Source organism: Rhipicephalus microplus, chromosome 3 (genome assembly GCF_043290135.1).
Source record: "Rhipicephalus microplus isolate Deutch F79 chromosome 3, USDA_Rmic, whole genome shotgun sequence".
NCBI classification, from domain to species: domain Eukaryota; kingdom Metazoa; phylum Arthropoda; class Arachnida; order Ixodida; family Ixodidae; genus Rhipicephalus; species Rhipicephalus microplus.
In genome coordinates, this window is record NC_134702.1 from 33,600,637 (window position 1) to 33,624,719 (window position 24,083).

The 24,083-nt window shown below is 41.7% G+C and overlaps 1 protein-coding gene across 2 annotated transcripts in view; it reads right to left on the minus strand.

Annotated features, from left to right (window-relative positions):
• The window catches only part of LOC119176851 (nonsense-mediated mRNA decay factor SMG8), a 39,812-nt gene that overhangs the window by 6,489 nt on the left and 9,240 nt on the right, over positions 1–24,083 (minus strand). The window contains exons 10-20 of one of the 2 annotated variants that reach the window (XM_075889214.1): positions 21,625–21,776; positions 19,920–20,056; positions 19,215–19,302; positions 15,326–15,481; positions 14,638–14,781; positions 13,493–13,760; positions 10,386–10,475; positions 9,140–9,181; positions 8,238–8,384; positions 7,660–7,803; positions 6,302–6,426 (exon numbers count right to left, since the gene is read on the minus strand). In XM_075889214.1, coding sequence (XP_075745329.1) covers positions 6,302–6,426; positions 7,660–7,803; positions 8,238–8,384; positions 9,140–9,181; positions 10,386–10,475; positions 13,493–13,760; positions 14,638–14,781; positions 15,326–15,481; positions 19,215–19,302; positions 19,920–20,056; positions 21,625–21,776 — 1,493 coding nt within the window. The remainder of the gene's footprint in view (positions 1–6,301; positions 6,427–7,659; positions 7,804–8,237; positions 8,385–9,139; positions 9,182–10,385; positions 10,476–13,492; positions 13,761–14,637; positions 14,782–15,325; positions 15,482–19,214; positions 19,303–19,919; positions 20,057–21,624; positions 21,777–24,083) is intronic. The other variant, XM_037428202.2, reaches the window with a different exon arrangement.

The following is a 24,083-nucleotide window of genomic DNA, read 5'->3' on the forward strand; positions in this document are numbered from 1 at the left end:
GAAAAAAAGACAAATCGATTAGCAAATCAAAAAATTCGAAGTGCAACGACCTAACCAATGTGTTTGCCGAAATAAAACTTAAAAAAAAAAACGCCTATAAGCGAAAGAAGAAACAGCTTTTCAATGAATTACTGATACCCCTCAAATCGCCGTGCTCCTTAGAGGTCACGTGTACAAGCCGGGGGCTCAACGCCATCACCACCATCAGAGAAAAAGAAAGAAGCGCCATTTTGCAAGCGGTGTGACGGTGTGTGTATGTTGTGGCCGTGTATTCAACTTTAGTTCCACCATGGGGAAGTACGCAAGCTACACAGCTGGATTTAAACTGAAGGCAGTGCAGTACACGCTGGAGCACGGCAACCGGGCTGCAAGCAGGCATTTCGGTGTTGGAGGAACCGGAATTCGGTACTGGAGGGATCAAGAAAAAAAAACTTAAGGCGACGAAGAAGACACGACGGGTTTTCTGTGGTGCCAAGACCGGCAGGTATCTGGACGTCGAAGAGCAACTGGTCCAGCATATACGGAAGCTACGACAAGACGGCTGTGCCGTGTCATTGAATATTGTGCAGACTGAGGCACGCGGAATAGCCCAAGCGCAGTGCATCGAAGCAAAGGAGTTCAAAGCCAACTCAGGATGAACAACTCGTTTCATGCGGCGCCATGGCCTCGCATGGCGAAGCCGGACCAACTTGTGCCAGCGCTTGCCCGCAGCATATGAAAACAAAGTGGTGGACTTCCACTGTTTCGTTAGAAAGCTCCGACAGCCGAAAGACTTTATTTTGTCCCAGATCGGCAACGCTACTCAGACCCCCTTTGCTTTGATATGCCACGGAACACGACAGTGGAGGAGAAAGGTGCACAGAGCATCATCGTCAGAACATCTGGCGCTGATGCACCGTAATGCTGGAAGTGACAGCGGATGGGCGCAAGCTACCGCCTTATGTAATTTTTAAATGTAGGACACTCCCAAAGGCAAATTTCTCTCAAAGCATCTACGTCAGTGACATGGTGTTAAGGTCACTCTTAAATTCGATAAACTAAAGATAGATGACGACTTGTACGTATGGGATGAAGCAAAAAATGCAAGAGTTTCCATGAGAAGGGCACGTCACGATGGTCGCGCGAAAAGCAACGCGTGACACCCGCAAGCCACCACACCGTTTTCATTGGTATGTTTGAATGCCCGTAGCATTGTTTACAAAACTGACAAGCTAGAAGAATTGTTATTTTCGTACACTCCTGATATTGTCGTGATAACTGAAACGTGGCTGCACCCAGACATTCTTGATTTTGAAATTGTTCCTTCTTCATACTGCCTACTTCGGTCAGATCGTGACGGTCGCGGGGGCGGGGTCGCCATTGCAATAAAACGTGGTTTGCAATATCGTAGAGAAAAGGGTATCGCGTATCACGAAAGCGTTTGGTGCACAATATTTGCTCACGATGCTCCAGTATTGATTGGTGGCATCTACAGAAAACCAAATGCGTCTGATGATTACCTTTTACAAATACATGACTATCTGGTTGATAAGGTTACCCCCCGTACCAAATTGATTCTTACTGGAGATTTCAATCTCGCTATTGACTGGGAAAACTTAACAAGTACTAGAAATACCGCCAACAGCGAGCTATTATACGATTTAATGTTCAATTTTTCATTGTCCCAGTTGGTCCAGGAACCAACCCGAATTCAAGGAAACACTCGCTCCATACTAGACCTAGCTTTTCTTTCCGATAAGCTATCCGGTAAAGCCACTGTAGAAGATGGAATATCTGACCACAAAATGTTAATCATAACTTTTAACCTTGAATGCTTAAATACCAAACCCGATGGCACAAATTCACGGATAGCCGTGAAAGACTACACTAGAGCTAATGATGTTTGTGTTATTGATTACCTCGACACAGCCCTAGAGACGTTTTCTCTAGAGGAATGTGAGGGTGTTAATGGTATGTGGATTCAACTGAAAAAAATAATTACGTACTGTGAACAAAATTTTATCCCAACGAAACTAAAACGCACACAAAGAAAAACACCATGGATCAATCGCCGTATTATTCACCTTAAAAGAAGGGTACAGAGAATGCGTAAGAAAAAGAGGAATCCAATCATCTTAAAGGAACTTGCATCTCAGCTTAAGGTGGAAATTAGAAATGCAAGACAAACTTTTTTTTCACATACGTTATCTCGCTTCATGACGGATCAGCCGCAAAAATTTTGGCGTTTCTTGGCACGGCCTGAAAACCCAACAACTGAAGTAGAAATTGAGGGTACTATCGTAAAGGAAGCGCAGACCGTTTCCAATGCTTTCAATAGGTATTTTCAGTCGGTATTTACACGAGCATGCGCACCAAGCAGCCCTGTTGCTCCGGTGCATCCTTTTTTAATGCCCGATGTCGTTGTCACTACGGAAGGTATTCTGAACCTGCTGTTGCAGATCGATGTTAAGAAATCAGTGGGTCCTGACAATATTTCAAATGTATTCCTTCGATGCTACGCAGAGCAACTATGTCCCTTCCTTGAAGCAATTTTTAAAGCATCCCTGCTAACAGCTTCTTTACCTGCCGACTGGTTGTGTGCAAAGGTTATTCCAATTCATAAAGGCGGGAGCAAGCTGTCCATAGAAACATTCAGGCCTATCTCGCTAACTAGCTGCTGCTGTAAATTATTGGAACATGTAATCAACAAGGCAATAATTACTTATTTAGAAGACAACAACTTATTGCACCCAAACCAACACGGATTCCGTAAAAACCTGTCTACCGTTACTCTACTCTTGGAAATAACGCATGACTTCGTAACTACTATTAACTCACAATTGCAAACCGACTCCATATTTATAGACTTCGCCAAAGCTTTTGATAAGGTGCCTCACAGTAAATTGATTGACAAACTTGTGTCTATTGGTATTAACAGTAACATAATAGCATAGATAAAAATGTATCTATCAAATCGAAGCCAGTATGTAACCGTAAACAACACAGCCTCTGATTCATTGGAAGTTTTTTCCGGAGTACCACAAGGTTCTGTTTTAGGTCCCACCTTGTTCCTAATATATGTTAATGATATCTATATGTGCCTTGAGCCTAACGTTAAAATGAGATTATTCGCTGACGACTGCGTGATCTACACCACTATCCGCACAACTGATGACCAGCTTAGACTTAATACCACACTAGCTAATATTGCATGTTGGTGTCTTGAGTGGGGAATAGAAATTAACGTGTCAAAAACAGCTTGCCTTAGCATAACTCGCAGAAAAACAATACAGCATTTTAGTTACAATTTGGTCGGCACAAACATTGCAAGAAACGACGCTGTTAAATACTTGGGCGTTACCTTTACAAGTAAACTGAAGTGGGATGCACATATAAGCAGCACATACACAAAAGCCCATCGCCAGCTGGGGTTCCTGCGTCGAAAACTTGCATTGGCGCCTCCTAATGTAAAGATGATAGCATATAAATCTCTCATAAGGCCGATCCTCGAGTACGCCAGCATTGTTTGAAACCCCCACCAAAAATACCTTTCCGACAAATTAGAAATGGTCCAACGCAAGGCCCTTCGCTTTATCTATTCTAAGTATTCGAGGCATGACAGTGTCACTGAGCTGCGCAGGCGGGCATGCTTGCCGACCCTTGCAGCCCGTCGCCGTGTCTCTTCCTTAAAGTTTATTTTTCTTTTGTATCACAACGGTTTAAACATAGATAAAGACAACTATATAAAGCTGCCTAACCATCACTCCCGTCGTACCAACCACAATAAGTGCATTAGACCATTTATGTCACGCTGTGACACTTTTAAATATTCATTCTTCCCGTCAGCAGTGGAAGAGTGGAACAAATTGCCACGTGAATGCGTTAATCATTCCTCTGTAGATTCATTTGTTCGGAATGTAGAAAGCCTGTTTTATGAAGACTAAAAGCAACTTTTGCTTTTTTTTTTTTTTATGTTTGTGAGCGCTTCCGAACACACTGATCACAGTACCCCCTGCTGATACCTTGATGTTTTGTGACCTGTCCATGATTTTGTACAATTGCTTTCATCGTACAAGTTTTATTTTCACCATCTTCTTGTGATTCTGTTTCTTCCGCTATGTGCGATATTGCCTGGTTTGTACGCGACTGTGTATATTTGCTCGCCCACCCTGTATGAGCCTGAGAAAGGCTTACAGTATTAAATAAATAAATAATAAAAATAAATAAAGGCAAATTTCTCTCAAAGCATCTACGTCAGAGTCCAGGAAAAAGGCTGCATGGGCGCAGAACTCATGGTGGATTGGGTGAAAACAGTCTGGGGTCGGCGCCCGGGTTGTCTGTTGTTCTCGTCCATACTTGTCCTGGACAGTTTTCGTGGGCACCTAGTAGACAAAGTACGAAATGAGCTAAAGGAACTGTGCACAGATCTGGCAGTGATTCCGGGCAGCCTCACATTGATACTGCAGCCTTTGGACGTGTCCTTGAATAAGCCTTTCAAAGACAATGTTCGAAGGCTGTGCTACTTGTATGGCTGGAGGACAACATCAGCTGACTCCAGGTGGTAAGATTAAGATGCCGCCTGTAGAAATGCTGTGCGCTTGGATGGTGGAAGCGTGGCAAGCAATCTCCGACGAAGCCGTCAGGAAAAGCTTAAAAAAGATGGGTATCTGGAACGCACTGGATGCGAATGAGGATAACATGTTGTGGGGTACAAATGATTCGTACACCGAAAACGAATCCCCGCTCGGCGAGGATGAATGTGTGCTCTACAACTCGAACTCCAAGTTCGGAAAAGGAGGAACACCTACGACTTTTGAGTAAATAAATTTTACGTGTGTGTGTGTGTGCAGTTGATGGCTCTCACTTGTTCATTAAAAGGTGCATAGGTATGTTTGTTTTATGCTGAATTAATTAGTAAACAATAAAGTCACTTTTTACTTGACAAATGTGCAGATTCAAAGCACGAGAACCGAGTCGAAAAAATTTTCGAAAGTTTTACCCTTAACTTCGAGCTGGATTTTCTGAAGAAAAGTGTGCCTATTATGCGAGTAAATACGGTAAAATGTAAGCACCCTACCTTCTTCATAACATTATAATTTGTAATAGCTGTTTATCATGACATCTATAGCAGCTGTTATAGCATTATTGAGGTATTATATTCAATGCATCATAGCCAAGAAATACTGAGTTTACATAAGGATAGGCCTAAAAAGAACCAGGGGGTCTATATAATAAAGAGTTCTGTCACAAACAGAGGTGGGATGGAAAAAAATAATGGGAAGACGCCGCGCAAGTTTGCTAAAGGCTTGTTTGATCATCAAGACGTGAGAATAACCTCAGAACAGGTGCAGGCCCCGTTTTGTCAATGAAATGTATACAGAACGGTCTCTGGATGACTGGGATTGGATTGAAACGTAAGCACTTTGACCTGGAGAATCGAATTAGCCTGTTTTATACCTAGCTAACCTCAATTCTGTGGTGATAGTTTGGTTCAATCACCACTGAAAAATTCGTCAAATTTTCACACCCCCTAGCGTCCATTGAAGACATTAACACGAAAAAGTGCTGAAGTCATGACGCTTTGAAATCTCTTCAATCTCAAGATTTGAAAAAACATGGCTGCCAATACTGATGTACAGCTGTAGAAATTCTATATTTCTTGATGTGTTGCAAGCATTTCTGAATTTTCTGCCAATACTGATGTACAGCTATAGAAATTCTATATTTCTTGATGCGTTTCAAGCATTTCTGAATTTCCTCAGCTCACCTATTGACTGTTGCTCCCTCTTATCCTCTCACTCCATCCCACCTCTGTTCCGAGACAGAACGCTAACAAAATACCCCCCACAATCACGAAAATATACATAATCTTACCAAATTTGGAGATTCATTAATTCACCAGAAGTCTGCACCACTAACTATCCAGTTATTAGGAACTACATTGCCTATTTTATCCTCAGTGTAGTTGTGATGAGCGGATAAATGATGAATAAATATGTTCAATTACATAGCCAACAAATATTCTTTAAGTATAGTCAATGAACAATATGTTTCGCTGTTGATGTAATAAATGAGTATAACTCAAACCTCAATATAATGAACCTGGATATAACAAGATATTGCTTACAACAAAGTAAATTAAAAACAGTCTTGCAACAGATATAGTGTTAGAAGTAAACCTGTATAAAAAAAGTTTTGGATACAACAAACTTATTTTCATGTAAGATGAAACTTTTTATTATAAGGTTTGAGTTTACTTCAAACATAGTACATGAGTAAGATGTTTCGCTCAATGCACAGCATGTGAAACCCTAATGCTCACCTTAACTAGGCCAGTGCTAGTGGTACGCAGCATCCTTTCGGGCGAAGAGCACATGAACCTGTGGCCATGGTGGCATTCGTATTCCACCCCAATGAACACCTTCACGGTGAACTGCATACCATCCCCTGTGCGCACACAGTAAGAGCAATAAGCAATACTTGACACAGCTATGAAATAGGAATCGGCACCACTGTTTTTACGATGATGATGATTAGTAGGGTTTCGTGGTATAAGGGCCATGGGTGGCCAAAGTGCATTATGTCTTTTATGTGGTGTTGGCAATGACCAATGATTGGGATCGTAGGGTGTATTGTGGATGCATTGAGGCCTAAAATCATGCACTATATAGAAGCATAAAAGCAGTGTACACAACACAAAATTGTGGAAGTGATAGGTGACATTATCTACAATTTCGGAATGAACCACAAGTGACCACAATATCTACAAGTGAGAGACAGGAAAATTGCATTGATGCCTCCCAAAGGTGTTTTACGTAAAAGGCAGGGAGGCAGGTACTTTCAGTAAAGTAGCTACTGCAGCAGCAACCTCATTTATGAGGAGAAGGCCAAAGTCCTTTAGGCCAAGCATGTTGCAGCTGGGGAAGCGCAAGCACCCACACGGTGAGAACTATCAGATCCTTCCAGTCTCACTTCACCTTTACCTCTTTAGCATAGGCGTGCATTGGGTTCCCTATTAAGATGGGGGTGGGGGGGAGGGGAGTATCATAAAGTCAGACTTCAAGGTTACAATATACGGATTATCTGCACCTCGATTTATTTTTTGTAATGTTTAAAAGCATGCTGAAAGAGCATATATGCTCTAAATACATATAGCAAATTTTAAAACTTGACCAACTTTACCACTTGTAACTTTGGCCCTATTACTATTTAAATTCTGCCACTATTTGAATTTGCTGCCCCTTCACTTCAAACCATAAAAAGTGACACTCGCAGACCCCCAGTTTCGATTCTTAAAAATATTGTGAAAGTCAGTTGGGTCATCACCAAAAATGCTTTACAGTAAGGAACATATACAATTCGAACTAATATATGATTCGAAACTATTGTGCAAAATCCCTACTCACTTCGAATTCGCATCAAACTTCAAAACTACAACTCGCCCATTCATAGCCGATATCTGCATGTCACAAATACAATGCGTGTGAATAATTAATTCAGCATACTACGATGAAGCTGATTTTGCGTCAGACACGATGTATTCCCGGAACGTGTTTCATTTGAATGCATCTCTTTAAAAAGTTTTGAGTACGCCGACAATACAACCGCACACTCTCCCGGCTGCTCCCCAACTGACCCATCAATTGATGCACTAGCTCATTGATCACAGGTGTCTGTCACCTTTGGCGTTCTTCTTGCCCTTCCATGTCTGGGCCCTCTTGCCCTCCCAAAGAGAAGGCCAGCGGTCTTTGTCCACTTTGACAGCCACATCCCAGGGCAGCAGGAAGTTGGTGCCAGCCACAAATCCTGGCTGGTCCTGAATGCCTGCAGAGAGCCACAAGCATATGAACAGATTACCATATACTGCCGAACCCCTTTATAAGAGACGCTGATATAAGAGACAAATGGGTATGAGACACCGGTATGCCTACAGTAAAATACGGGGGATAGGAAAATGCATACGAGGTCTCCTGGTTATAAGAGGCATCTCGTATAAAAGACAACAATTGCTGCCCAGAGATTACGTCTTGCAAAGGGGTTTAACTGTATAATACACAGCCTGCCACTGCTTTGAACACATTGTCAGCCTCACAACATGAGTGCAAGGCACAGTGCACAGTGGCTGCACCAGACCATACTGCATATTACAGCTGTGCAAGTGCAAAAAAAAAGGCAGTACCCCTAAGCTACAAGCAAGTTTCAGGTAAGAATGAAAAACATGCAAAATGTATTCGTAAGAAATTGAGCAATTAACTCACCTATATTATGCGAGTAGAGACTCGATGGCCCAAGGCAGACTAGAGACCACGCACTATAGCTAGGAAGGAGACCCGGGGGACTGAGTGAATGCAACATTCCCGGGAGATACTCCGTGTTGGATGGCACCAAGGCAGCCTTGGCTGCATCTGAAAGTGGTGTACCTTCAGTCAACTATATTAAGTATGGCAAAGAGAAACGGAACATAATGAGAAGCCTGTCTAAACACGGCCAGCCCTCTAAAGTCTGAAATGGGCCCTCCAACATTTTCGAAGCACCCACTTATTATTTGTGAATTGTGTAGACTGATTGCTGGGAATAATTTCAGCCTAGGTCAGAGCACCGACAAAGATAGATTTATTATTTTAATCACACAAATCACTACATCGCTGCCAACTGCATTAATGTGTGGCAGCCCACACCATAACTTCTGCAGGCGAAAATGACGTAGAAGAGCGCAGACCTTGGATTAGGTCAGTGTAATGTTAGAAGCGAATGAGGCAATGCACGAAAAGGAGATTATCATGTTTTCATTTGCCTGCATTTCCAATGAACACTAAATAGGCACCATTGCAACTACAACAGCAATAACAAAAAATAAATAAATACTAAAGAGTACGATACTGGTGCTGGCTGCTATTTTGCCTTTGCGTTTCTGCTTGTGCGGGTCTGACGTCTTACAAAACACTTTTCTTGCTTCATTTATTTGCTTGTGCACATTTGCGAGGGGCCTTGTATCGCAAATATCACAGAGTATCTCCTCGCAGTTCGTCAAGTCCTTATTTCCTGTACTTCCCAACATTATTGCAAAGCTGTGAAACCAAAAAGGGTTTACCAACGTTTTGCAGCTAATAAGCCTAGGTATAACATCGCTGCTTACAGAATAATAAATGAGAGTACTGACCATATGTCTCCTGGTTGCACTTACATAAATCAGCAGCAGCGACTGCAAAAGTGACACTGGCTAATGTATCATGATGCAGACACTTAGGGACACAAAAAAACTAAAAGTTTCTTGTACAAGCACCAATGCGGTGAAGTTATTTCAATTACCTTGGTGATCCGCAGCACTTCGACTTTGGTTTAGAGCAGAGGTCTCAAACACGCGGCCCACAAACCTCTTGCATGCGGTCCGCAGCTCACACACGACTGTATTCATCCCATATTTTTTATTCTTTTCGTAAGCATGCGCTACATGAGCTACATAGGCTTGACTTATTTCAGACATTGCTTTGGTGCGGCATCTCATGTGGACACCATGCGTTGAAGCAAACCAGGAAATAAAAAATACTTTTCCAAACCAGCGTCCAAATTTTAGGTCGTTTAGGCGATCGGTACCCAAATGTCATAATCCTGGCACCTAATCTCCTTCTAAAATTGCCTAGATGTACATAAGATATGGGAAGGGTTTCTTTTTTTTTCTCTCTCAAATGGTAACATTTGCTGACAATTTGTGCAATCAACAGCTCCTGCTTTCCCCACTTTTACCCCCTACTCAGTCTCTGTATTCGCAGGACTAAAATGCGTCAGTGCAGCCCGCCAGCGCGCGAGTTTGAAACCCCTGGTTTAGAGAGTTGAGACTACCACATACTAGCCACATCTTCAGAATATCATATTGGCATATAATTTCGTTCCGTTTCATGAGTGCTACTACACTCAGATACCTCATAATTAAAAACAAAGCTGGCCCACAAGATGGCACCGCATCTGCCCGTTAAGCTTCTATACTCTAAAAGTACAGGATGTCGTTTCTCAATAACTATCATACTGAAAGAAATTCACTTCGACCATGAAACCATAAAAATGTGTATATGTTATTGGTAAGCAAACTTGTAGAAATTCTCTTTTGTAATGAACAGCAAGGCATTTCCCACTGAATTCTCAGGATGCCAAGGAATGCGTTAAAACACCAGAAACGTTAGAAGTTCTCAAGATGTAACAAGACAAGAACAGTGTCTTCAAATAAACACATTATCATTCTTTATGTCTAGTATTCTTTCATTACTAGACATAATATGGATGGCCCATCATGACCACTGTCTATGTCTACTTAAAGGGAGCATCAGGACTTATAGTTAACACAAAGATTACAATAAATCATATTACAAAAATAATACAACACAACAAAAAATGACACAATCGACACTTACCATCATCATCAGGGTCATCCGTTTGCTGTGTTTGAGCGTCTGACAATGATATACTTTTGTCGCTGTCATCATGATCAGAGGATGCAGAATCTGCAACATAAACATGCAGGAAAACAAAACAGCTGGATGAAAACATTCTAATACTGTCTCTAATGTGTGAGCTTAAAGAAGTAAATAACATTTATATTCTATAGAAATGAGCAAATATTTGAGCACTTCGTTTATTCGAATGAATATTACAGTATTTGAGTTCACTCTGAAACTAATTCAATTTATTTGAAATTTCGAAGTAAAATGAATGAACAGCCGTCTTTTTTCTTTTTCTTTTTTTTTTCACCGCACAAAACTCTTTGGAAAGGTGGTTTCACTAGAATGCTGGCATGCTATGTCGTGAAGCTACATAAAAAAACAAGCCCTTGCCTCTGTCATGAGGCACGGTTTTTGGTGACATCTCTAAATGGTTTTGAGCGTTCCTATGCAGTCACCAATGCATGATTCTGCTCTTTAAAACCTGAACTACTTTTTAGTAATGAAACTAAAGTTTGCTTTTTGATCGATATACCTTGCCATATCCCTCTAAGTCATACTGTAAATCTAAAATGACCAAAATGAGGTAATTACCTGGTCAACGAACTGCAACAAGAGTGAAAAGTTAGTCATTTAAGCTGTCCAGTCGTAAAAGTTTCATACAGCCTATGCTCATCATAACAGGCCTGCATACAACAGACTTTCAGATACAACAGACCATTATTCAGCCTATGTTAGGTTTGTGTATTAAATTAATGGATCGAGGTTCACTTTTAAAGACTGCAATACAATTAACTATTGGCCATAGTGGACAAAATTAGTGGCATTTGTAAAAAAAATTGCACGCATAAAGCGTACTTTCGCCGTGTTTACGTGGCCCGACAACACGTCTGACCATGCCATAGAGTTTCTTAAAAATAACTAGAGGGCACTTTGGCGCTGCGATCGTTCAGCGACCATGGGAATGATGGGTAGTACACACATTTGCCTAGTCTTCGTACTTGCAAGTGGCGGATCATACTTATGGCTTTGTTTATTGCTGTTTTGGTTTTGTTTTGAAAGAAAGATTCAACCCTTTTAAACTTTGTGACCCGATTTGGAAAGGTAAGTCTAAAAGAATAAGAAGGTGAAGCACAACCGCTGAACATTTGCTAATATTTCTTTCGTAAGAAAGCAGCTCCAAGCCACACGAACACACACGGAGCCAAAAGCAGGCCAGAAGTACGAAGATTAGACAAATCAGTGTGCTACCCATCATACCCATGCTCGCTGAAGCACCGTGCGTTGCAGCTCCCATAGACACTAGCGCCAGAGTTCCCTCTAGTGTATATTAGGAAACTCTATGAACCATGCCACTCTCTTCGTGAGAAAACAATGGTACGTAATTCTAAATAGCAGCTGATGACAGTGGTTGCTTATTGCCAAGCCAAGCCTCCAGCCCAGCCAGTCTGATAGCACGTTAGTCATGCCAATGGTTCAAGTGTTGAAGCTGACTGAAATGTGGTGCAATGTGATTGCATCATTACTGAAGAGTGCTTTCCAGTTTCTAACCACTAGTCTTTATTCGAGCTTAGTGCAAATAAAAAGTTTTGTTTGCGTTTTGTGATAGATGTTCGTCACTTATCGCAGTAACGTTGTTCGGCATGATGAACAATTTTAAAAATACTAAGATGTTCCTCCAAGCCAGTGGGTTCACCTGTCAAATTGGAACGTCAGAAGTGCCTTGGTGCTGCTCAGTCAGAACTCTCACACCAACTTTGGATTGTCCAGCCGATCGACAGAACTGGCTGAAAAAGCCTGCTACGAATTCATTATCAAAGCAAGCTTGGCTGCTGTGCAGGGGCCACATTGCGTCCCTGCACCAACTGTTATGGCACTCGCTCATTCATTAGGACTTGCACTGCAATTTCGTTAATAACTGCGGCTTGTGATTGCAGTGATGGAAGTGACCTTTAACATTTTGAAGTATACTTTGGAGCAGGAAATTTACTACTTTGGAGCAGCCATAAATGTTTTGGGAGCAGAAAAAAAATGCTAGTTCAGAGCAGCTATTGGTGCTTTAGGAGTTGACATTAAATTTGCTATACATTAATTGTAGTTTGGAGCATTGTCGAAGCATCTTGTAAATAAAATATTTATTATGAAATATATGTAACAGACAACAATGTAAATTTCATAGAAAACAAACAATGGCAGGTTGCCAAAGATGTGTTGCCAATTGAGCTACAATTTAAAATACTAGTATTTGTGGCAGAAATCAAATCGAACCGGTAGAGCTGAAGGCCACATTTTAGAATAAACCACAGTTCGTTATAACTGTTGTCAAATATGAAGTAGATAATTAATAAAAAACAATCATGGTCATTTTCACATTTCCCCACACTAGCTTGCATGTCTAGCTGAGAGAAGAAAAAACAAAAACAAAAACTGCCAAATTAGCTATATGCTTTATATGCCTTGTCGCACAAATGAGATAAGTTCCAATAATGCTCCACACTAGGTGTGCACTTGGACGATAGTGCACAAATTTTTTCGAGCTTCTCTAGGACTTATGAATAGGTCAAACAGGAAAAGTTAGTCATTCTCACTCTCTAAGTGTCATTTGGGAGCAGGTTTAGAGCAATTACTAATAAAAATTACTGTTTGGAGCAATTGGAACAGCACTTCCATAACTGTGATTGAAGTTTTTCGTAACCATGCTGTTGAATACATCCAGCACGTATCAGCAGAACTATCCCGCTTCATATTACTGAGCTAAATTAAAACAATCATCACACGGCAATGCACCCCCCCCCCCCCCCTACGTGGAGTTTGGATATCACGGAATTCAAATAAAATGGACTTGTTCTCCCAGATTATCATCGTCTGTAGTAACAAGAATAGACAGTATACTAAAAGGTCTCGGCAGTCTACAGGACACTTGTAGATCCACTGGGGACGAACAATTGTGTTCATCATTTCTGATAGAAAGCTGCAAAGTTTATACACCCCAACCCACAGCAAAAAAAGTCACGAGGCCTGTGCACTTCTGAATAATGGTACAGCTCAATACTTTCAAGAAAATAGCAATCGGAACCAACCTGAGTCATTGCTAGAGACTGGTGACTGCGAGCTGAAGTCTGACTCCGAGAGCGGTGAGGCACTTCGCGAGCTGGATTCACTGTGCGACAGGCTTTTCGCTCTACTCCGTGATCTCGGAGGCTCAAGCTCGACATGAGGTGCTTCGCTTTCATCCGCTGCAGCCTGTTCCTGGTCAGCAGTGCTCGGCTCAAAGGCTGGGAAGTTGATTCGCTCCAGGACAGCGCAGCAGTCAGCACTGACTCTCAGATAGAAGTCATAATTGGCAGCCTAGAAATGCCAGGTTTTGATAGTTAGCTTGTAAGGAAGGATCGTTGGACCTGCCTAAGAATGACAACTTGTAGCTCTGACATTATTACTACAAGTAACTAGCACAAAAAAATTACTCGCACACACACAACAAAGAAATACAACGCAACAGAACAACGCTCACCGTTGCCGTGATTCTTTCCTGAGCCTGCTTTTCTTGAGTTGGTATTTCTTGAGCTACTCGTACCAAGATTGGCCATGCACATGTTAATTAGATAAATAGCAGTTCATCCTTCCAACTGTTTAATGTGGCTAGTTCTCAGTGTTAAATTTCATTTCTTTAAATCAAAACAAAGATTACTAACTATGTGAACAAAAGCTTATTTTCAAGTCAGGGACTCGTGCATTTTCAGGGACATAGCAATATTGAAATAATTCATCAACCTGCTTTGTGGAAAGAAAACCAAAATAAAAATTTGACAGATTATGAAGCAAAACCTGTAATCCTCACTGTCCTTGGTAACAACTGTTTGCATCGAATCACTTTAGAGCAGACATCACGAACGAAAAGTTGGACACAAAAAAACACAAACTATTGTGATAAAGTCCTGCCCACAAATCAGGCATGTTTTCACAGTAAATTCTCATCGAGGTTTGCAACGACTGCTTAAATATTTCCACACAACAATGGAATGCACATTTGTTCCTACTCCACGAAGACCGAAATGCATCAGGCACATTTCGTACGCCATGTTAGTGGGTTTTACCAATTCGCTTATCAGTACTCTCCCTTTCCATATAACAAGTTGCAACAAGCATTTATTTGAGTGTCACAACAGCTACAAGACAAAGTACAAAAAAATGATGCTTTAGTGAGAAAAACAGAAACAGCCCGTACCTTGAGAATGAAAGGGTCTTCCCGTGTGCTCTGCTGCCGTCCACAGTTGCAGGTTGAGACCAACACCATTTGGCTTCGATGGGGCATCAGCAGAGGGCACTCCTCTATTCTCACTTCGTCTGCATTCTCAGGAGTTCTGTGAACCTGCAAAAAAAAAGAGAGAACTAGGAGTAACTGATCTCGCATTTCGATACAATGAATAACTTACAGCAGCCAAACTGTGCATGCACTGCTTGGCTATGTGTCTACTATACATTATTACCTATACTATATTATATTCTATGGAAGCATTACTACGATGCCACCATATTGCTGTCAACTTCTCTATTTCATTTCTATAACTAAGTATACAAACAAATGGTACCACAGTATGCTCGTGCTCCCAAAAACCACTGTATGAACGCATCTGTCCTGATATGACCATGCCAATTTGATGTGACAACACATGCAACACTGAGAAATCATTCGTGTAAGGGCTAAGGTGGCAGCACCTATGAACTGGATATAAAGTCATCAATATTCTGGAGGACAGAACACTATGATGTGATGCTTACAAGGCACTTCTTCAAATATCGACGGCTTTCGTAAAAGAGATCAGTAAATCAGGAAGCCTAAGCCCTTCTCGACACCTCCTTTACACTGCAGATATAGGCTAAAGGTTCATGCCCATTTGTTTGGTCAAACTTACAGGATTGATGCAATGATTGCCCGTCAGACTGAGCACTTCGCACATCTGTCGGCCTGACTTCCAGACAAGGTCACAGTCCTCCTTCAGCTGCTGTGCATACCGCTGGAACGCAGGGCCCCTTGCATGCGTGCTAAACATCTGGAAAGCTCGTGCCAACTAAGGAAAAGGCATGTAGAAAAGAAAATGTACATCAGAATAAAAGATGAAAATAAGATTACCGTAATTACTCGAATCTAACGGGCACCTTTTTTTCGGTTTAGCGAGTTCATAAATCGCATGCGCGTTAGAATCGAGTACGAACAAAAAAATTACGGTCAATCTATTGCCATCGGTAAATCCAAAATGGCCGCCCCCTACGTTCGTCGGTATGGCGCGTCGGCCATTTCTGCCTATGTGTTTCCCATGTGCGGCACTTCGTACGTGTGCTGAGGAGTTCGTCATTTAGTAGTGCATTAGCATCGACGGCGTGGAAGCGCCGACTCCAAAAACTCGAGTGCACCGCGATGCCGCTTTTAAAAGAAAAGTCATTGCGTGTGCAGAAACGGACGGAAATCGGGCCACATCGCGGTCGTTCGGAGTTCCTGAAACGTACGTGCGGGACCGGCGGAAACAAAAGCAGAAGATTGTCGACAGCAAAGCTTCACGGAAAGGCTTCAGTGGACCACAACAGGGTCGGTTTCCGCAAATTAAAGAGCTGCTCAGCGAGTATGTGCTTGAGCAGCGAGCGGCACAGCGGCCCGTGACGACAGAACTGCTCCAAGTGCGGGCTATGCAATTAGTCTTAGAAAAAGGTCTAATACGGAGCCAGTTTAAAGCGAGCAGGTGCTGGCTAACTAACTTTATGAAGAGGAAAGGCTTTTCCCTCCGAAGGGAAACATGCATATGCGAAAAGTTTTGTGGAGGAGTACGATGAAAAGCTTCACAGTTTTCAGAGGTTCGTCCTAAACTTGCGGCGCAACAACGGCTACCTGCTTGGGCAAATCGGAAATGCCGATCAGACGCCTCTTTACTTCGACATGCCTGGCACCACAACTGTCGAGAAGAAGGGGGTGAAGCAAGTTCGCGTGCTGACATCGGTCCACGGTAAAACTAGTGACGGCAATGCTCTGTTACACGTCAGATGGGCACAAGCTTCGCCCGTACCTCATATTTAAATGGAAGACGCTCCCAAAAGGAGTCGTTTTTTCGAGTGGTGTGATCATGCGGGCCAGCGAGAAAAATGGGTGCACGTTTTTTTCTTTTTTTTCGCGGTGGAAATCGGGTGCGCGCTAGAATCGAGTAAATACGGTAGTAGGCTTGTGCGAATAGTGAATTTTAGATTCGAAGTGAATACAATAGTGACTTTGGTCAAATAATTTCAGATCGAATTCGAATAGTACCGTAATTACTCGAATCTAACGTGCACCTTTTTTCCGGTTAAGCGAGTTTATAAATCGCATGCGCGTTAAAATCGTGTGCGAAAAAAAAATGAATACGGTCATTCTATTGTTATCGGCATTTCCAAAATGCCCCCCCCCCCCCCTACGTGCTTCGGCATGGCGAATCAACCATTTCTGCCTATGTGTTTCCCATCTGCGGCACTTCGTATGTGTGCTGAGGAGTTCGTCATCTTGTAGATCATTAGCATCGACGGCACGGAAGGGCCGACTCCAAAAACTTGACGAGTGCACCACGATGCCGCTTTTAAAAGAAAAGTCATCGCATGTGCCGAAACAGACGGAAATCGGGCCGCATCGCGGTCGTTCGGAGTTCCCGAAACGTGCGTGTGGGACTGGCGTAAACAAAAGCAGAAGATTGTCAAATATTTATGCAAAGGCTTCAGTGGACCACAGCAGGGTCGGTTTCCACAAATTGAAGAGCTGCTCGCCGAGTATGTGCTTGAGCAGCGAGCAGCACAGCGGCCCGTGACGACAGAACTGCTCTAAGTCCGGGCTATGCAGTTAGCTTAAGAAAAAGGGCTAACACGGAGCCAGTTCAAAGTGAGCAGGTGCTGGCTAACTAACTTTATGAAGAGGAAAGGCTTTTCCCTCCGAAAGCGAACGGGCATGGGCCAAAACTTGCCGGAGGAGTACGAAGAAAAGCTTCACAGTTTTCAGAGGTTCATCCTAAACTTGCGGCACAACAACTGCTACCTGCTTGGGCAAATCGGGAATTGCCGATCAGACGCCTCTTTACTTCGACATGCCTGGCACCACAACCATCGAGAAGAAGGGGGTGAAGCAAGTTCGCATGCTGGCATCGGGCCACGGTAAAACAAAAGTGACGGCAATGCTCCGTTGCACGTCAGATAGGCACAAGCTTCCCCCGTACCTCATATTTAAACGGAAGACGCTCCCGAAAGGAGTCGTTTTCCCGAGTAGTGTGATCGTGCGGGCCAACGAGAAAAATGGGTGCGCGTTGCAATCGATGTCTTACTTTTTTTTTTTTCGGCGTGAAAACCGAGTGCGCGTTACAATCGAGGGCGCGGTAGAATCGAGTAAATACGATATATATATCGCATATCATAAAGAAAAACAGGCATATTTGTCATTACCTTACTAACTAACTTGCCCAATATATATATTTTTTATTGAAACGAGGCCTGTGCAAATGTCATCTTTTCCATCAAAAGAAGTGGAAACAACTTTGAATTGCAGCATGATTTGACTTTCAACAGAGTACAAGGGTTGGCATGCAAAATATGTTACATTTTAGAACTTGCTAAACTTAGGGCGTATAAGTCGGTACAACAAGCTTTTAAACTTAAAAAATGAATTGGTGTGAGAATAATACCTTCATTCAGGCTTGAAGTGGGGCTTCCCGGCAGTGGAAATTTTTCCTGAGCACGTGTTTTCACGGCTTAGCCCAATTTAACAGCAGTGAAACCACATTTACAAAAGGTCACATGCAAACTAACATACACCTAAATACATGCTTTCATGGCTTAGCACTTTCCTACTGCAGTGGAACCACCTTTACACTATGCTTTAGCAGACTAATATGCACTTATTCATTCGTTTCGAACAATTGGAAATTTTCAAAAATTTAAATTCGGTGCGAAGTGAATTTGAATACTGCATTGTTCAAAGCATTCAAATATATGCATAAGCCTAAAGATAAGTGTTCGCATGTCCAAACAGTTATTCAATAAAGCCGCTCAAGTTCCTGGCAGCTTTTTTAGTAAAAAGCTTGAGACCTTTGTTGTTTTGGACAATTGCTTTCTCTCAAGACAACTCGAATATGTTGAGCTTTTTAGCTTGGAAGCTACGTTTGAGCACTGGGATCAATTGTATATGTGGTCAAAAATCATACAGACTGAAATGCAAGTTATCATAAGCGATGAAAAGCACTGAAAGGCATTCAAATCCTTGATTTCACTTGACACACACAACAGCAGGTTTTGAAAATTGTCTCAGCAGTGTCCCACTGCTCTTCCTGAATAAAGAACTCCCTCCCATAACTGCTTGCCCCTTTCTCAATGAGCCTTTTGCTCAATTCAATATGAATCGGCAGTTGTACATGCTAAGCCCTAAGCTCAGGTCATTTGAGGAGCCTGTGGTAGTTTTGTACGAGACACCATGCGCAAGCATTGCCACATGATGAGGTGCTTCAACTGGCCTAAAATTTTACTGTGTCGTAATGATTACAAATCATAATGCAGTGCTCTCTAGTTTGTAAGTGGAGCAACTGAGACTATTTGTGTACCTTGAATGCAGGTCATGCTTTGGAAGACACTGCATGATACACTTGATTTGGGGAGGTGTAACTAATGGGCAACTGACGTGCTCACTAATTATTTCATTATGACCATGTCATGTTCTTAACCATAGTTCCTATTTTAAAGGTGCCAGGGCAGCAACAAATATCACTTAAAAAGGAATTTCACAAGTGATCTTTCAAATATGCCCACCTTCCTCTCGTGATACTCAGCAGTGTAGTGAGTGGGTAGCCCTTCTTGGTACGCTGACGTTGCCAAAGGAAGGACCTTGCCACACCGCCTGTGAACCAAAAAAAAAAAAAAAAAAACAACTATGAGCATTCTTATTCACTGAGGCCACTCCCTCTAACCTCTATACATAATTCACAATTACAGTTCCCTGTCTCGTCTGAGTGTCAGATACAATGGCTGAAGAGACAGACTAGCTAGAAGTTTTGCAATGACCCTTACTGCCGTTTTAATATCTCACTTTAGGCGGTTATGTTATGCAAAAGGTAGAGAACAATGCGAGTTAAAAAAAGAAAGAAGTTAGAACCTGTTCGGATGTTTGGACCAACTAGCCAAACTTTCGTTTCTAGTGTTGTTAGAGCTTGTGATGCACGCGTGGCTTAGTTTCTTGGCTCCAGTCAAGTAAAATGTAGCAGGAACGTCATTTGCGGGTTCTGGTCAAGGAAAAAGGTAAGAGTGTCTGTGCTGACAACAGATAGCATGGCAAAAAGACTCCTTAACTCCGTCAATCTCTGCTATTATTTGATTGTTTTCAAAACTTCTTTCATACGGATGCTCCAAAGACCACATTTTAACATTTATATCGAATTCAACCGAAATCGACGACAGTGACAGGCCTAGTGTTAAGACAATAAGCAATTCTAAGCCCCGTTCATGGATCTAACTTACCCTTCTGAAAAACGAACATCAATGTCAAGTGACGCCTTCAGAGACGACACCATACTTGAGCCTGCCATGGAGGTTGGGGAGAGGAAGAAGTCTCGAAGCTTCGTAGCAACCTTGAACCAGGCTGACACAGTGGGAAGCTGTAGAACAAAGTGTTTATAAACACGACTTCAAGAGTTGTGAAAACTTTAGACTCACAAACTAACAGCAGACAGAGAGACGTAAAGCCTTGCTGCAACAGTCGAACCACAAAGTGAACAGCCGATGAATTTAAATTTGTAATAATCAGTAGCGTCAAGCTGCATGTAATCCACAACACACTTTTTGGATCACGAATGGCACATGAATACTATACTTCAATGAATGTGTGTACATTAAATCGATACTTTAAGTGCTCATTAATTGAAATAGGCACCTTGAAACAGATTATTTTGGGCTTTCAAGAGGCTGCTCTCCAGTTTATGCTGTGACTGTGCTCAGTGTTCCATGTAGTACTGGACTTTTTTTAAGTGCGTAAGCATTTTTATGCAGACTTAATGAAACAAATGTGTGCCTGTTTGTCCGTCCATCCCTCAGTAACATAAGGTAAACCACTACAAAGAAATTAATGCACAGAAAAAAATAAAATTTCTTAGCAATACTGGGTTTCAAACCATAGTGCCCATGTTCCACTTACTGTGCCAAACACTCACACATGCAGAATTTCAATACTATATCTGCACCATATGAATGCATTATAGCCACTGCATAAAACAAAAGCAAAAGGACAAGACTTCATGGTTAGAAATGTTCCTCGCACAAATGTGCACCACAAGTACATTACAAGATGTATGTCACTTTCTCGTTTGCACAAAGACCCAACCACCAGAGAGATAAACCGTGTAGAAAAAAAAAAAAGACCCACGCCTTACAAAAAATTTTGTGGCCTGCCTTTTCTACGTGCCCAGAATTTAAAATCGAAGAAAACAAAGCAATGATGGCAGAGGTTAGCGAGTGATGAATATTTAGGTGTAGACATAGAAATATTGTTAAAACAAAGAGCTAAGTAATACGTTGTGCTGGCATAATCAACAACAGGATAACTGTTAGTCAATTTTAAAGTACATGCTACTTGCATCGTTTATTTCTTTGAATACCTTGACTGTCAATGCTGCTAGCACACGGCAATCATTATGATAATCCAAGCTTAACAACAGCTAAATTCACACGACAAGCTATGATGAGGACTTTAACAGAATACACTTTAACTAAGATACAAAGAACCCAGATATAACAAATTATCTGTTATAATGAAATGAATACTTTTGTCTATGATACAGTGTTATTAAATGTTTATAACAAATTTTTGACATAACAAAGTGTTTTCGTAGCAGGTGTGCCTTTGTTATAATCAGGTATGAGTGTATAAAATGCTGAAAGGGGAACAGGTAAGCATATATTTCACACACTGATTCATAAGGAAAGGAAATAGACATATTCAATGTCCAAAGGAAAGATCAGAGAGGCTTACGAATTGAAAGGTGCCTCTAGTGTAAAGATGAGGCTTATAGCGCACGGAAAGATGACGATGAAGGACATGACATAAACAGGTGTTTTTTTTTGCCCTTGTCTATCCATGCCTCACCATGTCATACCAACAAGCCCAAAAGACTGTATTAGTGCCAAGGCCATAACATATGTTCGTATTGTGAAAACAGGCATAACTAACCTCAAAATCAGCAGGAACTGGGTGCCTCCCAACATTGTCGTCAAAGCCTTTGGACAGAGCCATCTCAATGTGCTGCCAGAGGAAAGCTGGAAAGGAGTGCTCCTGCGAGGATGCTTCGTCGGCACTACCCAGCGAAAGAGAAAGAAAATCCTCTGCAAGAAAACATACATGCATGCTTCATATTGATAGCCGATGGCACGACTGCTACGCTCCACAGGGCTTGCAGTTTTTTTTTTTTTTTTAATGGACGCGCCTTGATGTCAACATATCATTGCACCACACTTAGAAGAGAAGTCACTTTTATCAGCTAAACTGTATTGCAGTGACACTAATTTAAAACACTAGTACTTGATTAAATACTCATACATCAATATATCATTTCTGGGTATTCTATTGCCAGTTATGGAGGAAAGGTGAAAATTACACTTCTGAATTTCATTTAGAAACCTCAATGCTCCAAGTATGTGCGAAAGCTCTGACTTCAGGTGCACTTAGGGTATTTTGTTTCTATCAGTTCATGACACATCACTATAATCTAGAGAAACTTGCAATGACACATTTATGGCTCATTTAGAACAATATGTATTGAGGAATTGGATACATTAAGGAATTGCGTGAGGAATTACATACAAACCCTAGTATACAGTGAAAAAACCTAGGTCGTTATGACGAGATGGTATCAGGAACTTGAGGTGGCATTGCCACCAGTGTCTTCTTTCTGACAGCTGTGCTGACTTACCAAGGATCTTTGTCTGGCAAAAGTGGCATTTTTTTCCCTCTAAAGATGTCCCTATGCAAGGGATAATTTACTCACGTCATACAAGCAAAAAAAATTTTTCTCAGTGTCTCTTTAACCACATTCATATTTGTCTTCTGATGCATTCGTACTCTTTGAACTGTAAATTCTGTATGCCTTCGTAAATTCTGTTTAACACTCCATATTTTGAAAATATCCATTGATGTGCTACTGATACTACGATGCTGCGATCTTCTCCCTGTTGTGTGCATTAACACGTATCCTGCAATCCTCATACAGAGTCAGTTCTGGCACTTGCGAACTATGAGACCCTTTTATCTGCCTAACCATTCGTTCCTCTGTACTTGAGGTTTTGATTTTAATAAAGGGTGACTGAGTTGAATTTTCAATTGCAAGAGGAGCAATTATTTCACTGTAAACTCTACAGAAGATAGTTCTGTGACAGAGTGCCACAATACAAGGTGCATTATATATAGGCACAATGCAAAATGCAAAATTCATTTTGCATTTTGCAAACGAATTGTTTGCAAACGAATTCTGTTGTCCTCCTCATTCGTTTTGCACAATGCAAAACGAATGAGGAGGACAAATGAGATGACACAATAAAGGTGCTATATTGTGTCCTTTCATCCATCCTCGTTAATTCTGCATTGTGCAAATATGTTGATGCTAAATCTTTAACTATCCCAAGCAACTATTCTGTCAGGCTGTGCTAAAGGTGTTACTATACAAGGGCTATATAATGATGCATTTTGATATAACTGGAACGTAATGTATGATAGGTCATTAGACTGCTACTGTTTCTGCCATGATCCAAAGTACAGCAGAATCTTGATAATACAAATTCAAAGAGAGCACGCAAAGTATTCGCATCATCCAGAGTTCGTATGAACCAAAAACAAGCTAAAGCTGGAAATGAACATGAACAAGAACTTTATTGGCAACTAATTCTTGCTGAAAGAAGTTCATGATGCTTTTTCGAACTTTCTTGTCTTCACCGTCTCTTAATAAAGTGCCGTGGTACCCTCACTCCTGCTGCTGCTGCTGGCGTGGCGCGTTCTCACTTGACATCAGAGAGAGCGAAAGCAGCTAAACTCGTTGAAAATTAACTCGCTTCGCCACTTAAACAACCGGAAAACTGCGTCGCGAAGTCGACACAAAAAAAATTTCAGTTCTGAAGAATTCACACTGAAGACTTCAAGGGAAAACGCGAGAGCAGCCAGGAAACTATGTCTGCGCCAGTCAAAAACGTTCACAATCGTTCTGCCTCTCGTACAGTAGTCAACTCTCATGTCTAGAACGAGGGAGTGTCGCGCGTGCAACAGCAAGAGCTACATCTACAGCCGCAAATACGCCACACTTGAGCATGCACAGGGCCAGTGATGTGCTCGCCTTGCAGTTTCCACTTCTCTTTATCAGCACGACCGCGATGCTGCTTTGACTTTCGAAGCGCTGTTTACATTATGGCACTAAAAAAAAAAAGCTAGCAATTGCCCCGATAGGTGCTTTTTATACTCAACTTATTCTCGCTTCATGATATATAACAGGGAGAATGGTCGCTTCTGTTTTTTTTTCTTGCTTTTTGTATTTTCATTAAATCGCTTAGAGCACTTTCGACAGCCAAAGCGGTTGCTACATCCACGGTGATAAACAGGGATCATATTCCAAGAAAGGCACATCACTAAAAATGCGCATGTTCAGA